General features: G+C 41.9%; 1 protein-coding gene across 1 annotated transcript in view; it reads left to right on the top strand.

The window, feature by feature from the left end:
• Positions 1 to 15,138, top strand: part of SSFA2 (sperm specific antigen 2) — a 36,216-nt gene that overhangs the window by 8,067 nt on the left and 13,011 nt on the right. Inside the window, exons 7-9 of the mRNA XM_009332273.1 lie at positions 3,141 to 3,213; positions 9,419 to 9,510; positions 12,638 to 13,855. Coding sequence (XP_009330548.1) covers positions 3,141 to 3,213; positions 9,419 to 9,510; positions 12,638 to 13,855 — 1,383 coding nt within the window. The remainder of the gene's footprint in view (positions 1 to 3,140; positions 3,214 to 9,418; positions 9,511 to 12,637; positions 13,856 to 15,138) is intronic.

Below are 15,138 nucleotides of genomic sequence, written 5' to 3'. Positions count from 1 at the left end.
ATCTTGTGCAACTTTTGGTTTTGATGGCAATCTGTTATATGTTGATTTGCTTGTTCTCTGGAAATTAGCACACTGAAAGTTGCTGTTTGACGTGCCTTTGGCAGTGGCTTAGTTACACATTCTGTGCTAGCTACCTTTTAATACCTTCATAAATGCATGTATCCATTTTTTAATTGATAATTGTCATAAGGGGATTTTAATTCCCAGGCTCCTGTAAGTGATTTCTTTATTAGGCTAGTAAATGCACAGCCCACAAATTCAAGAATGCAATTTTTTGCCTAAACTCATACCTTGAATTGTAAGATCTGCCTTAACTTAAATCAGCAGGTGTTCTGGTGGACACATTTTGAAGTGGCCATTGTTAACAATTCAGTAGTTAACTTTTTAATCTATGTGAAATAGATATGTAAAACGAAGGATTGTGATTTAATTGGTGAAAAGAGTGAAGAAAGCAAGTGAATAGAAAACCCCCCGAGTTTTACAGCGAATGAGGAAATGATGATTTAGTAGATAGTATGTCTAGTGTTGTATTGGCACTACAGGCTTTTGAGGCTCCTCTAGATCAACTGATGTTGTAGCTGAAGGCACTCATTAAGTAGAAAGAGGTAATGCAGCCTCTTGTAGTTCCTGCCACTTGTTTGTGCCTGTGTGCCATCACCCACATGTTGTGTGGCTGTCCCCTGAATCAGAGCAAAGGACTGGTCCAGTTGAGAGGGGAAAAAGAAACCCAGTGTATTTTGATTTATTTATTTTTCCTGGCTTAGCTTTCAGCTGGATAATTTTCTTGATCCAGTTTGTTGTGTAGCTGCACAGATGTTTGTGCTGGCACAATGGGAGGGGTCTGAGTGGCAATGCATTTTGCTATGTTCTTGATACTCTTGATAGCTGGACTGGTTTCACATATCCCAGAAGAGAAATCCATTTTTTGGTACTCTTGGGCAAAGCTGAAACAACTAATTAAAAAAAAAAAAGGAATGGAATTTTCCTTCAGAGAAAGTTGGACTGTAAAGGGTTATGACATGAAGAAGACTTGCCGAATTCTGCACAAGCCAAATGCAATGCATTTGCAAAGTTTTGGTTGACAGACTTTGCAATGATGCCAGTGCATAAACACAGCTGTTTTGGCAAGACAACATGCGATGTGGGATGGGATTGTGGTGAATTTTTGTTTACGTAATATAATGTATACGTATCAACTGCCTTCAGATCCCTGGGAGGGAGGGATTTGGTTTTGTTGAAGAAACTTTAGAACAATACCTGGCAGCATGATTTTATTTTCGTGCGTCTCTAAGCAGGGTATAATGAACAATAAACTGTATTAGAAACAGTGACAATAACTCCTCCCTCCGTTTTCCCTGCTTGCCTTGGAGTGCATTCATACGCGTAAGAAAGATGACAGATATATCAAGGAAGCTCTTTCTATGCTTACGAATGCCTTGGAGGTTTGAGCGCCCTTCGGAAGTCTGTGGCTGTGAAGATAGCTAGTGCGGGAGTGAGTCAGGGCAGGATTTCCCCAAACACCCACTCCTGAGGTGGCCAGTTACAATCCTGAAGGTCATTTACCAGCATCAATATTGGCTGAAGGGATGGGGAAGGAGAGGGGAGTGCTTCTGCGCACTCGTCGAGCTGCGCCATGCTGCAGACGCGGCCAGGATGCTGTCTCCCAGCCAAGGACAGGAGGTGGAGGGCATTTAGATGAGAAGAGGCTTAGCTGTTGGGAGGCTGCAAATTTAGCCATCAGAAACTGGGAAGTTTGAGAGAATCAAGGCACCTTTCCTGGAAGGCCAGTCCGATCAAAGGGCCTGTAAGATTACTTAGCCTGTAAGGTTCCTTTTTTTTTTTTTTTTAAAGGTACTTTTCCTAAATTTAAATGGTGAGCCCCTTCTATGCTCCCCTGCATTTGGACAAAATAAGCATTTACCCCTTTGGTACAGCCTTCATCTCCTAAAGGAACAGAAGCCTCTTGATTTATTGTGCAAGAGTAATGCTGTTCACTTACTAATGGTGAAAAGTTCAGGCCAAGTACTTCTTAAAACTGCTGTAGTTAAGAAAATGCACCCTTGTGGCTACTATACACATGATATCAATGCAAATATAGCTGCTTCTTTAGCCAAATACTAATCAGTATCCTGTTTTTGCATTTTTAAGTTGATCAAAAATGGACATGAAAATTTCATTGCTTGGTAATTTTGAAATTAGGCAGGCAGCCCGTGAGAGGGAAGGGGGGGTAGTTGGATTGGGGTTTTTGTGTTTGTAGGCTTGCATGTGAACCATTAGGACTTTTTTCTGTAGCACACAAAAGAGAAGACATATTCTAGCTTTTGAACTAAACAAAGGCCTCCCTGTTGAGATTTTAGGCATGTTCTTTTCATTGTCTGAACGGTTGTCTGAGAACTGCTTTTTTAATAAGGCTGTGTTTCACGAAGTGATTAAGTAATAGGATTAATTTTCATGTAGTTTTAAGTTTCCCAGTTGAAATCTGCATGGCTCTGAATACATTATCGTCCTTTTTTGTACTGGAAGACACAAGAAGTATTTCCACGAGCAGTGGCGTGGTGAAGCCTGGAGTAGATTCTGTGGCAGGGTCTAGGTCCTTCTGGAGGATCGGTGGCTTGTGGGAAATACTTGGTAGGGCAGCAGATGACAATCCTTATGTGCTGACCTCTTGACACATTTTTCTAAATGTGTTTTGCTTGTTCTTTGTATTCAAATGAGGGGCCAAGAGTGCTGAACGGAAAAGACAGTAGTAGTGTAAAGGTGGTCAAGGGTATTTTCACACAATTATTTCAGTCTTTCATCAAAGAGGAACTGAGAACTCTCAGTAGTGTCACAGGATGCGATTTCCTGGTCTTTTTGCACGATGAATGTAACTGGAGGAGAGCCCTGCGCTGTGAATGAGAGGTGCTGTCCTGAGTATCACTGTTGTCCTACAGGGGCGTTGCTGAGTACCTGATGAAGTAATACTTTGGTTCAAGGAGATGCGATTTACTCCCTCAATCATTATCGGCTGTTGGACTGGAGAAAAAAACCCAAACAACCCCACCCGCCCCGCATGTGCAGTGTATATAGCTTGGGCATTCTTAAGCACAGGAACATATTCCAGTTGTCCTGACAAAATATTCATCTCCTCTTCCTGATAGATCCAGAGTACAGAGGGGGATCTACCGCACGTTCCAGCTTCTCACCAGCTGGCAGTGACCAAGTCAAGGAAAGGTGAGTAGACTTCAACTCCTGGGAGACAGCAGTCTGCTGAGTGTCCTTCCCTCTCCGAAATGCCGATTCAGATATTTAAAACTTCTAAAGTTTCTTTTCTCTTTAGAGATAAAAAAGATCTGGGTTTCTTTTTCAGCTAAATCACAGAACATTACTGCTAAGTGGCAACCAAATTACAGGCAAGACAACAGCCCTATAACCTCACTGGCTGTTTTCACTTTTGTACAATTGATGATAGCTCAGAGGAACTGAAATGTTAATTCAGATCGTATGGGATTTTTTTTCCCCTGGCAGGTCCTATAATTTCAGATACCCATTTAAACTAAAATTATATTGTTTTAAACCTAAATTGCATGATACATTCAGCTTTTTCCTATGCGCTACTGCTCCGTCTGCAAGCTGGCTGCACAGAAGACTAGTGTCTCTGCACCCACATGGAAATTGTAGTCCTTCACATGGCAAACTGTGCACTGGCTCTCGTGGCTCACTTAGTTTGTGCTTTCATCTCAAATTCTTATTTATGTATTTTATGGCTTGGGAGAGGGACAAAGCTGATCTTCAAGTTAATTTTGTGATTGTTACTTTGCCCAATGTTGGCAAGTGAAGTCTGTTCTCTAGCTGTTACATGTAATTAAAGAAGAAATAGAGCTTGTTGCATTTAGTGAGATGCTTAGCTGTGATGCAGTTTCTTGGTGAAACATGACTAGCATCTCTAGATACTAAAGAGAGGCAGAAAAACCTGTCTTAAGAAACAGAGATCATCTTATTTGCCTTTTCACAAGTGAACTGACAGTCTTGTGAACTGTCAGCTGAATTGCATTAACGTGGTTGAGAATGCTTTGGACTAAGTGTTGAAGGTTAATGCCTGGTTATTAGGGATAGCTTCTGCTACTAGTTCAGCAGTGTTTTGCACAACACAGCATCGCACTCGCTAGTCTTCCTCTGTTACAAACATAGACCACCAAGAAGGACCGCCAGAAACTGCATCTCTTAACTGTTCCCAGCATTTCTCCCTTGGCTGTGTTTTAAAGTTCATGATTGCGTGCTTTACATGATTGCATGTAAAGAGATGCACTCTTCACAGGTCTGGTCTCTTGTTTGCCTGGCCTCGGCAGTTTCAGAAAGAGCTTTTCAGAGAAAGGCAACTTAAGGAACCAGGAGCTGCAGTCAGGGAGGAGAAAAAAAAAATTTCATCTTCTGAAATGCTAATTTTGTGTTTTCTGTTCCCCATAGCTATCTTACCCTCTTCTTCCTCCATGCAGGGAAAAAAAAAAGGTGGTCCTGTGTGTACCTGCTGAAAGGTACCAGCAGTTCTAGCAATGGGTCTTCAGTACGGCAGAAGCAGGGCATGCTGGCTCATGTTTCCCAGCTAGTATATCCCACCCATTTCTGAATACACTTGGCATAGATTAGCGATGACACTTTGCTATCATGCAAGTATTGCCTAGAGTTTTCTATGACTTATCTAACAAGGATGTCAATGCTGATGGTAAGCCTGCATGTTTGCTAAAAGTTAGTCTGAGATCAACATTTTATTTCCCCTGGAAGATGTGGAAAGCTTAGGACTTTGTTCTGTATGGGTTTCAGTAAAATTGCCAAGAGAGAGAGCATTTGGTGGAGAACTTACGCAAAACATTAAAAAACAGTAATCAATTTTTTTTGCAAGTTGTCCAATATGAGACAACGTAGAGGCCTGTTTTCTCAAAGAGCGGGTGCTCACCAAGTTTGAAGGCGTCCAAAGTTAATGGTCACTTATTAAAAATGCTGGCCATTGTGTCTTAATGTGAAATGCCACTCTCACTAGCAATCTCTTGAGGTGGGATCGGCATGAAATTCAAGCACCAGTCTTCTGTTGCAATGTGATTTCAGTTGATGATCCTCATACAGACCCACCTCTTTCAGTGGTGTTGGCTCTACTGTACACAAGCACCCATGGAGACAAGATATGCTTGAACAACACTGAATCTGCTGCTGCTTAGACTCCCCATTAAAGCATGTTTCTCATTTCAGATTAGCTTTGTTGATAAGTGGTAAGCTTAGATTTTCAAACGGCTTGCAAATGATTGCTTTACTCTAGTACTGTCTTTGTTAAACACTTTATAGGGAATACAAAGAATTCTGTATTGTATTGACTAGCTTGATGTACTTTTTAGGTTATGTCTTCCAAATGGTACTGAACTGAACTAGTTCATCCATTATGCCCGAAACTGGCATTCTGTTCTTTGTGGCTGCAAACTTCAAATGTAGATGTATTTTTGTGCATGGGCTTTTTTTTAGGAACGCAGTAGAGAAGAATGAAAAGCTTCAGTTGCTTTGCACTGTAAACATACAGTGCTGCTAAATGTCCACTATAAAAAAAACTTACTGCAAAGTTATCTGGAAGGAAGGTTTGTTAGTTGGAAAAGAGAATTCTTCCTGACATATTTATAAAGCAGCACCTTCCATTCCAAAAATGCCCCACAAACAAGACAAATATAGGTACAACACGTAGAGAACAAAGTATTCTCAAGGTATTGTAATTTGTGAATGTCTGGTTGCTGACATCAGTGGCTCTGTGAAATTTTGAATAGCCACAAACCTGTTTCTTTTAAGGCATCTGACATTGATAGTCAAAAGCAGTGATTAATTTTGAAAATTTAGTTCTTGAAAGTGAAGAAAGCACATCAGCAGCACTTCCTGTCCTTAATATCTTATTGTATTTATAGCTCTCTGTGGGTGCAGCTCCACAGGAGATTGGAGATGGAGGAGTGAGAAGAAAACATTTGGAACAGATTTAGTATTTGTGGGAGTCTGTGCTTATCTGTCCAGAAGCTAGGAAATCCTCAGGGACTCTGAAGAGTTTCTGCAGCAGGGCTGCCTACTGGGCTGGTTTTGGCGGTGCTGGGGTGCAAGGTGTGATCAATATGGGAAAAAGGGGCAGCAGATATTTAATCCCATAATGGAATACTTTATAGCTAAGTTGGGAATGTCAATTTATTAATAATCTTGTGAAATACAAAGTGCAGTAGAGCTTTGCCAATACTGCAGGTACAAGAAACATAGATGTTACTAAAGCTTCACAGGCAGTTTCCACGTATTTCTCCTCCTCTTCTGTGTGAGCAGTCGAGTGATGTAGAAAGTGTAAGACAAGTACCTGATGGGACTGTTTGGACTGGTAAGACTGACAGTCCATTGGTAGCTGAATATTATTTTACAATGGATGAATTATTCCATTATTTGATAGTGATTCTTTGATAAATCTGTGCTCTCGTGTTTTGTAAACCACAGACTTGTTTCTTCATCATCTGTTCTTGTTTAGAACTTTGTCAGCTTATTGGATATATTTCTGAATACCCACATTTCTCTGGCATGTATTCAGTGCCTAAAAATATTTTTATTTTTTTATACAGCTTAAAACAATAATCCAAGGGGCATTTTCGTTTGTGCTCTGTTTAACTGGGATGTGAGTTTGATTGTTCCTTCTGGATTTGTTCATCTTGGCTGGTTTCTTTTCCCACACTTTCCTTATTATGCTGTCTCTGTCCTTCTCCCGCTAGAAGGTGCAGAAGGTGCAGTTGCCTTAGTGGGGGTACGCAGGGCAAGGGGTGATCCCAGGTTAGCCCCTACAACCCAGCCTTTGGTGCTGAGTTTTCTGCATTCAAGGTGAAGAGAGGGGAGCCATATCTCATCACAACCTCCTTCTCTTAAGACTCTCTATTGCCAAGAGGTGTTTTAATCGAGATCTGAATGTAACTCTTTAGCTTTTTTTAAAAATGTTTTCATGCTTTCCCCTTGTCTGCTTGAGTCTGAGAGACATCCAGGTGCCATAGAGCAGGTTGTACATCTGGATCAGTAGTTGACAAGGAGGGTGGATACCATTATGTATCAGTATATCCCAATGTACTAGTTGGTATTTCCAGTCTTTACAGAGCCAAACCTTGTAATTTCACTACTGAAGTAGTAGAGATTCCTGTTCTTTAAAAGTTTTTACTGCATTTCCATGATAGTGGTAGAGTGGAGAACTCTGAGAACTTGCAAGAAACAAGAATAAGGTGTGGTAGAAGACTACTCGTACTTATAAAAAATGTTTTCTCTGATTTGCTTTAAAACGTTAAAAAAAAATCCTAGCAGCTCTGCAACACAGAAAGCAAGGGATGGCTGTATTAAGGGAATGTCTCCTTGGGTGGAAACAAGGCAGTCTGAATCTGTTCATGCTGTGCTAGTCTCTTGCCATGGATAAAGACGATGAGGCAGGTATGAATGCCTCTGCTCTAGACTGACCAGTTGACTGGCAGTATCTGTCGTGTAAGGCTGTCAAAGCATGTGCGTAAATAACAAATGCTATAGGCTATAGAAAAGGGTCTAAAATACTGATTTTTACTTGAGTACTGTGTCTCTGAGGAGGCCAAGAATTGATTTGAGGAGACATATGTACATATACATAGGTAATTTTTTTTTTTTTTATAGCTGAGAAGGAAATAGAAGGGCGGGTCAGTATTTTTCTTCAGCAGTAGTAAACTTCATGCACATGAAACTAGATGCCAGCACACGCACTGGTGAATTGCTTTATCTGAACTAGTTGGAATCTCTGCCCTGTGGCTAAGGCTTTCACCAGTAGTTCTTTTTCCTTTTAAATTAAAATTCACCAAATAGGAAAAGAGACAAAGAGGAGGCCAAAGTAGACTATTCACCTTGGAGGAGATGGCAGCTTCCCACCAGCCTCAGCTGTAGTAGCAACCTGTTCATGGCACACTTTTTCAGCCATATTAATTGTATTGGGCAGTTAATAAGAGCTAGTCCAGTTCTCAGGGAAGTAATTTCCATTGTCTTTGCTGGGAGCTGGGTGGGGATGTCTGTCTTGAGGTAGAAAAGTCGTTTATTATCACAGGATATTGTGGCTACCATGATAACAGAACAGCAGCACAATTTGAAAGGCACTCCCTAAAAGCTGAGTGAAATAGCTGATACAGAAGTTTAACGGGCAGTTTCCCTCTCCCGGTGTTCACAAGCTCCTGGGCCTGTGCAGGCTTTTATTTCTGCGTTACTGAAATATTCATCAAAATTAATAAAAAAAAAAATTAGTTCTGAATATCCAGCAGTTTCAAAACAGTTTTCATAATGCATTCCAATGCATTGAGTTGTGAACTGGGATTAATTATATGATGACAGTTAAGTGGTTGAAGGAATGTGGGGCAAAATTCTGCGTTGAGCCTCCAAGAAGACAGCAGCAAGCTTTCGCCCCAGGGTGAGGAGCGGGAGGCAGGGGTCTGGGGACTAGAGGCTGCTGTGGTCTCATCCCATCTCCAAGCTTTTACTCTTCTGCAGAGAGCTAGAGGTGAGATACGGCTGCCATCTGGCTAAGCAAAATGTTTATGGTGCCGTAAGGTAAACCCCATGCTTGGCGAGTGCCTCCTGTGTCTAGTAGGGAACAATATACATGCAAAACTGTACTGCAGAGCTTGCTGAGATCTCCTTGAAAAGCAGCTTTGTGGCTATAGTGCTTGCACCAGAGGAAACCACTCCTGGGTAGCACTGAGGATTTTAGAGTCTCTTTAGGCTATTTTAACACTTACCTAATCTAAGTAGAAAGGAAGACGCAGAGGGATCTTATATTTTGTGTATAAAATGAGCTCTGGGAATGTGCTTTGGCAGATTGCCCATTGATGTGTCAGACATGTTTTGTATTTGTCCGCTAAACCAGCAGAGGACCGTCTCTAGCAGTTCTCCGAGTCCTGTGCATCGCCCTCTCTGCTCATGTGATGCTGTTCTTCGGGGTGTATGGAGTGGTGTAGGCTGGCAGGAGACGAGTGATCTCCTTTATCTCCATGATCAGGAGGGGTGACGAATCTGTACGTGTCAATACAAAAGCAACTGTTCCATTGCCTACATGTGAATTAACCAGTGATTCAGTTTTGTGGAAGGAAAACTCCAGCAGTGACAACATCTGCAGAGTGGCTTTTTTTCTACAGTACAGGAAAGAAAAATGTAAAAGATGGTTCCTCTTCCACCGCTGCTTGAAGTTTCACAAGTAGGGCTTTGCATGAGAAGAGATTTTGCTTGCAACAAGCTGTTTCTCTGTATTGTTCAAAGTGGCATTTGAAAAGGAATTGTGTTATCCACTTAGTGTTACTTTGATGTAAAAGGAAAGCGTGTATAGAATGTATTTGGGCATGAAAGGTTATGATTTGTAAAGTAATCATGGTTGGGGTTTGCTTGTTTTAAACAGATCAGCTGTTACGGACCGCAAGTCAGCACTCTGACAGCAGTGGCTTCGCTGAGGATTCCTCCACAGATTGTTCTCCATTTAATCAGCTTCAGGTAAGGTTCCCATGCCGTGCTTGAAATATTAGTGATTACTGTGGGTCAGTAGGGACCTGGGGAGGGATGTTGACATTTGACTGCTATCGTGACCGTCAGTCTAGATCCTATAAAACTTCTCATTTTCAGAGCTGGACCTGCTGAATCCCTTACTGAACTGTGTTAAAATTTTAAAGCCTTTCTGGTAGGATAATCTGGGTATACTTGGGCCTGGAATAAGCTCTAAGTTCAGTATGTCCTGTTTGCTGTTTCTGGTGTATATTTTCTCACCAACTGAGGCTCCAGAATCACAGTCCATTCCTCTCATGACTGCAGTGGGTAGAGATTAAGGCAATGAAAGAATATAGTTTTTCTGCTGATCATTTAATTTCTTGTATCATTTTTGCCTTCTCACTGATTTTCTTTTGCATATTTTTCTTTTTTTTTAGTTATCAGCTGACAGAAAGTGAAAACAATTTCATACTAACTTTACTGTGAAGGTATACTAATGTTTAGTCAATCTTGAGCTCCCACGCTCTTTCTTGTTCCAGTTCCTTTGATCTCAGTCCCAGAACTTGCCGCGATACTGACCAGAGACCGCATGTCTTAGGGGAGGCTTTTGTTCCAGCATGGTGCTTAGGTGTCTGCTCGATACACACATTTGCTCAGTGTTGTACCTGATATTTTGGGGAGGTGTTCTCTTGCCTCTCCTAAAACATTCGCACAGTAATAGCCATGATTTGGTTGGCCTGTCAATCAGCCAGAGAAACGTCTTGAGTTGGATCCTGGCCTCAAGGCTCTCGGTTAGCTGTCTGGGACCTAAACCACAGTCCGGAAAAATACAAAGATGGGAGTCTGGGTATCACCAGTAATTTCATTTCTGTGGCTTGCAGCTGCTGAACTTTTTTTTTATGCTACAGTATGTTTTTTTCCTTGTGGCACACCAAACATTTTTAAAGCTGTTTGGCACTTACTAGGAAGAGATTCCCACCCTCCCCATTCATCTTTTGGTACTGGTATTCTGTGCTTTCCAGTTTAGTAGTTTTCCAACTGAGTACCAAAATGAAAGCCAAGACAGCGCTAGTCTTTGTGTCTCCCTCAAACATCAGCTTGCACTTTCCAAGAGCAAGAGAGTGAATAAGGGAAATAATGAGCCTGAGTCTCTGTAATGAGCATAATAGTCCAAGATACTGGTTCTGCTCTCTACTAAGCTGGGACTACGCTGAAGTTGACAGGCATGTTAGAAGGAGTCTCAGGTTAAAGTTGCTCACTCCTGATCTTTATATTGGTTGCAACCTGATTAAGAGTCCATTAAAGGCATGTTGCAACTAAGTGCCCCTCCACTGGAAGACTGGTGGAGTTTATTTTTGTTGGCTGTGAAGGGATGAGATTTTTCTGCTTTCTATTATGTTGTTTTGAAAAGATGTAGAGACTGCATGAGATTTGTGCCATGGAGTTGCTAGGCTCTCTTCTGCCACCTTCACTGCTTTATTCAGACCGAGTGCTGAGCTGAATTCAGAAAATACGGGTGAATGATGAGACTAGGGGAAATGAGAATTTGGCAGCTAGTGAAGAGAACCCGTGAAAAGAAGGTGAAGGGGTTACAGAGGGGTGTATATTGTTTCTTAAAAGTATGGTAAGTTAGTGCCATCTACTGTTAAATCATTGACTCTAGCAGCCATAGCATTCCTCTGAAACTCAGAAGAAAACTCAAAAACTGGAACTGTAGTGCCTTTCATCCCTGACATCCAAAATAAAGATTTCTAAGGGAGATTTTGGCATTAAGATGGGATTTTCTGCAGGGGAGTTTCATGTTACCAAAGAAGCAAGAAGAATTCTCTATCCAAGTTCTTGAAGTTTTGCTTGCCTGACTTGTAAGTGAACAATGCGATGGAGGATTAGAGACACAGATATGTACACATGTAGCACACCTAATTTCACCTAGACATTACAATCTTTTGTTCTTTTAACACCTTTGACTTGAAGAGTAGCTGAACCTGTACAGTCTTTCATACTATTTTGTGACTGTGCCAGTAAGTGCAATGTTAAGCATGTACTTATGAAGTTGACCTTCATGACTGAATTTTTCTTCTAGATGGTTAGAGAAGGAACTATTGCCTGACGTACACCATAAGTTATCTCTCTAGAAGAAACTCATAGTTAGTATCCTAATGGCAGTGAGAACTGCAGAAATTAGAGATGGGAAAAGCTTCTTTAAATTTCTAGTTCATGCGTCAGGTATGGTGAACTTCCAAGACTGTACTTTATAACACATATTCTTATGAAAATGTCTTTTCTGCGTGTAAATATACCCATCAATCAGGCCAGCCTAAGGAATATGCTTTGTAATCCATAGATCTCTTTTTTTTTTTTTTTTACTTTCTCATAGATGCTTTTCCTGTCATTTGTTACCTGTTAAATTAGCATCTCGCTCATACATGTGCTCTGTTTTAAATTGTGATTTAGAATGAAAAGGGGAAGAAGTATTAGGAGAAAGAAAGGGAGGATGGGGGTGACAGTACTGGATGCAGTCTTCAATAGAGATTAGCAGCCTAATGTGAGATTCCCAGTCTCAGACAATTCTGTGACTTAAAACAGCCTGAGTGTATAGGCAGACTGGTTTTCCCATTCTTAGTTTTGTCCTGTGACACTAATTTCACTGCGGTCTGCAGTTCTCCTCACTTCTCTGTATGCATTCCCTAATACTACCCTTCGTTTCAGCACTGACTGTGAACCTTTATATATGGGAGATGCCATGTACTTCCACCCTGCTATCCCTTTGTCATCGTTACCTAAAATACTAGCATTTTACTCTTTTTACTCTTTTACGCTGCTGCCACTTCTATTCTTCTGGCAATAAAGAGTTTATTGTCAAATCAAAGAAATGTGTGAACAGTTTGCTCTTATTTTTTTAAACCATCTCCTTTTGGTGCCATACTTCAATGTGCTTCTAATCTCTCTAATAACTATGGTTTCTTTGTTCTCCTTTACTGTTTTCCTTGCACACTAACTGCATTTTGTATTATTCGCTCTGCTCCCTACCACAATGCCCAATGAATACGGGCTTGGACTCTTAGCCTGACCCCTGAGAAGGCAGTAATTGAGTCTCCAATATGTTCACCCCTTTGCTGGCTTGTATCTTTCCTAGGTTCAGGAGTCTTTGCAGGGCATGGGAAGCAGTGCTGACAGCTGTGACAGTGAGACAACCGTGACGTCACATAGTGAGGAACAGAAGACACCAATAGCCAAGGAACTGCCCTGTTTCGATAAGTTTGAGGAGGAGGAGGAAGAAGATGATGATGATGACGATGATGATGAAGAGGATATTACCTCTCAAGTAGAGAGACAAAAGGTAGGGGCACCTTCTGAGAACAGGAGCGAAGACAGAAAAATTGTTGACTATGAAACTGAACAAAATCAAGGAGGAGAAAGCAAGTCATCTCATATAGCAGAGACAGTCCAAGGAGGGGTCAGCTCTAAAGAGGAAGACATTTCCAGTGAGCGAAAAGAATTGGACCTGCTGGAGGAAGGCAGGGTGTTTGAGTTTCCTCAGTACCACACGCACCATATCCTCAAGTCGATGGAGTCCCTGGAAGGTGGTGGCTCCTCGCCATCGTCCGTGGACAGGGTTCACGTTGCCTTGCAAAGAGCCGAGATGAGGATCGTCAGCACATCTGATCCCAGGGCTGGACGCACTCTGCTTAAGTCAAAAGATCTTCTGAGGAAGCAGAGGCTCTGGTTTGCTGAATCGGGCTATCCTCTAAGGCGGTCTCAGTCTCTCCCAACTGCATTGTTGAATCCAGTGAAAGTGGTGTCCTCTGTGAATGTCCAGTTAACTCCAGGAAAAGAGACTCTGTGCAGTCCTCCTTCTTTCACCTACAAGTACACACGTGTGGAGGAAGAGGAGAAACCAACGTCTGAGAACAACAAAAGTGAGGGTGAGGCAGCCACCAGCCAGCTGGTGTGCAAATCCACACTGTTCATTGCGCCTTCATCCTCCAAAAAAGAAGTGCCCCAGACTGGGCCCAATAGACTGTCCGAGGAGCCCAGTCCCAGCAGGGTACAGAGCTGCCCACTGCACACACCAGCACACATGTCCCAGTCAACGTGCTCCCTCCAGTCCCTCCCCGCCGAGTGGCAGGACAGACCGTTCTGTGAGCACATGAGGACGCTGAGCACCCACAGCGTCCCAAGCATCTCTGGCTCTTCCTTCGGTGCCTTGCTTTCCCCCTTCAGCTGTCCCTTCTCTCCAAGGCATGCTGGATTTCCTCATCGACCTCATGCCATCAACCCTCCCTCCACTGTGGAGATGCAGCTGCGCAGGGTCCTGCACGACATCAGAAACTCTCTGCAGAACCTCTCACAGGTAAGAGGAAGCCAAATTTTTACCTTGGGCAAAGAGGCTTCTTATTTTATCGTTACAAAACCAAAATGTTAATCTGAATATTCCTTTGCATAGTGCAGCAGATCAGGAAAAAATGACATTTTGTGCAAGTTTGATTTGCTACTGTTTTAGGAGCTTCTGTTTAAAGTGGCAAATGATCATCTCTCCAGTGCTCCACTATTTTTCCATTTAATTTTCTCCTGTTGCAGATTTTTTTTTTTTTTAACTTTTATGGATATTCTTGGGTAGGAGGGAGGAACAGTGTACTCTTTATCAGCTGTTATTTTAAGGTGATAGTCATTAGCTTTAGTTTTGAAAATACATATTGACAGTCCTTTAACCTCTCTCTTGTCTTTGACATACTTCCTATCCAATTGATAGAAATTTATTTTTTTCATTGCAAGTCCCATGGCTTCGCTAATGATGTCAGTGATGATGACTGTTCCATATACATTTCTGTACAGTTTCATGCCAACCTTTTGCATGTTCAAATCTGGAGCTGGTCGACATGATCCTGAAGTCATCCGTCTTTTATTAAGAACCAGTTTTGTCACACAGTGTGAAATTTTGTCCATCTCATCACTCAGAGAAGAAACGCTTTAAAATGCAAGCGCATATTTTTTACCAGTTTCTGCTGCACCTGCTTTACATTATTCAGTTGTAGAGCTTCAACAATTTCTGTGGGTTTTACCCAAGAACAAACATGTGCCTGCCTGCACCATATTCCAGGTGGTAGGCTGTAGTGAGCTTTTTTAGACCCCTGTTGGTTTCTTTCATTTTGCCACTTGTCAAAAGTCAGAGGCTAGTCCATCCTGACTTTGGTTATATCAACTGGCCTTGCTTCTTGGAGCAAGCTTGGGTACTGGGACACAGCTCTGCGGTGGAAAGCTGCGAAAACTGTTTTCACTCAGCCATTGCTCAAGGTAGTGGATGGTGCGCCTGGGAGTAAGCATTTGCAGAATTTAACCTTCTTTGTAAAATTTCCTCTTGGGAACCAATTGCAGCCTTGATATGGGTAAGTGCTACAGCACTTTTATCACTTATACCGTGCTAACTAAACCTGCTGAAGAAGAATTCTCTGTATTACGTCTGGAACTCATGCTCAAGCTGGTTCAATTAAAAAACCAAAATTGATATCGGGGGGATAATAATATCACCTAGCCCACTTGTTCTAATTCCAGCGTAATTTGTCTAGACTAGTTCCATTTTGGGGGCTTGGTCCTCCTCATCACAGAGGTTTGTATGAAAACATCTAGCTTACAATA

The sequence above is a fragment of the Pygoscelis adeliae genome, unplaced genomic scaffold, assembly GCF_000699105.1.
Source record: "Pygoscelis adeliae isolate BGI_AS28 unplaced genomic scaffold, ASM69910v1 Scaffold160, whole genome shotgun sequence".
In the NCBI taxonomy this organism is placed as follows: Eukaryota; Metazoa; Chordata; class Aves; order Sphenisciformes; family Spheniscidae; genus Pygoscelis; species Pygoscelis adeliae.
This window is presented reverse-complemented; position numbering and strand designations above follow the sequence as displayed.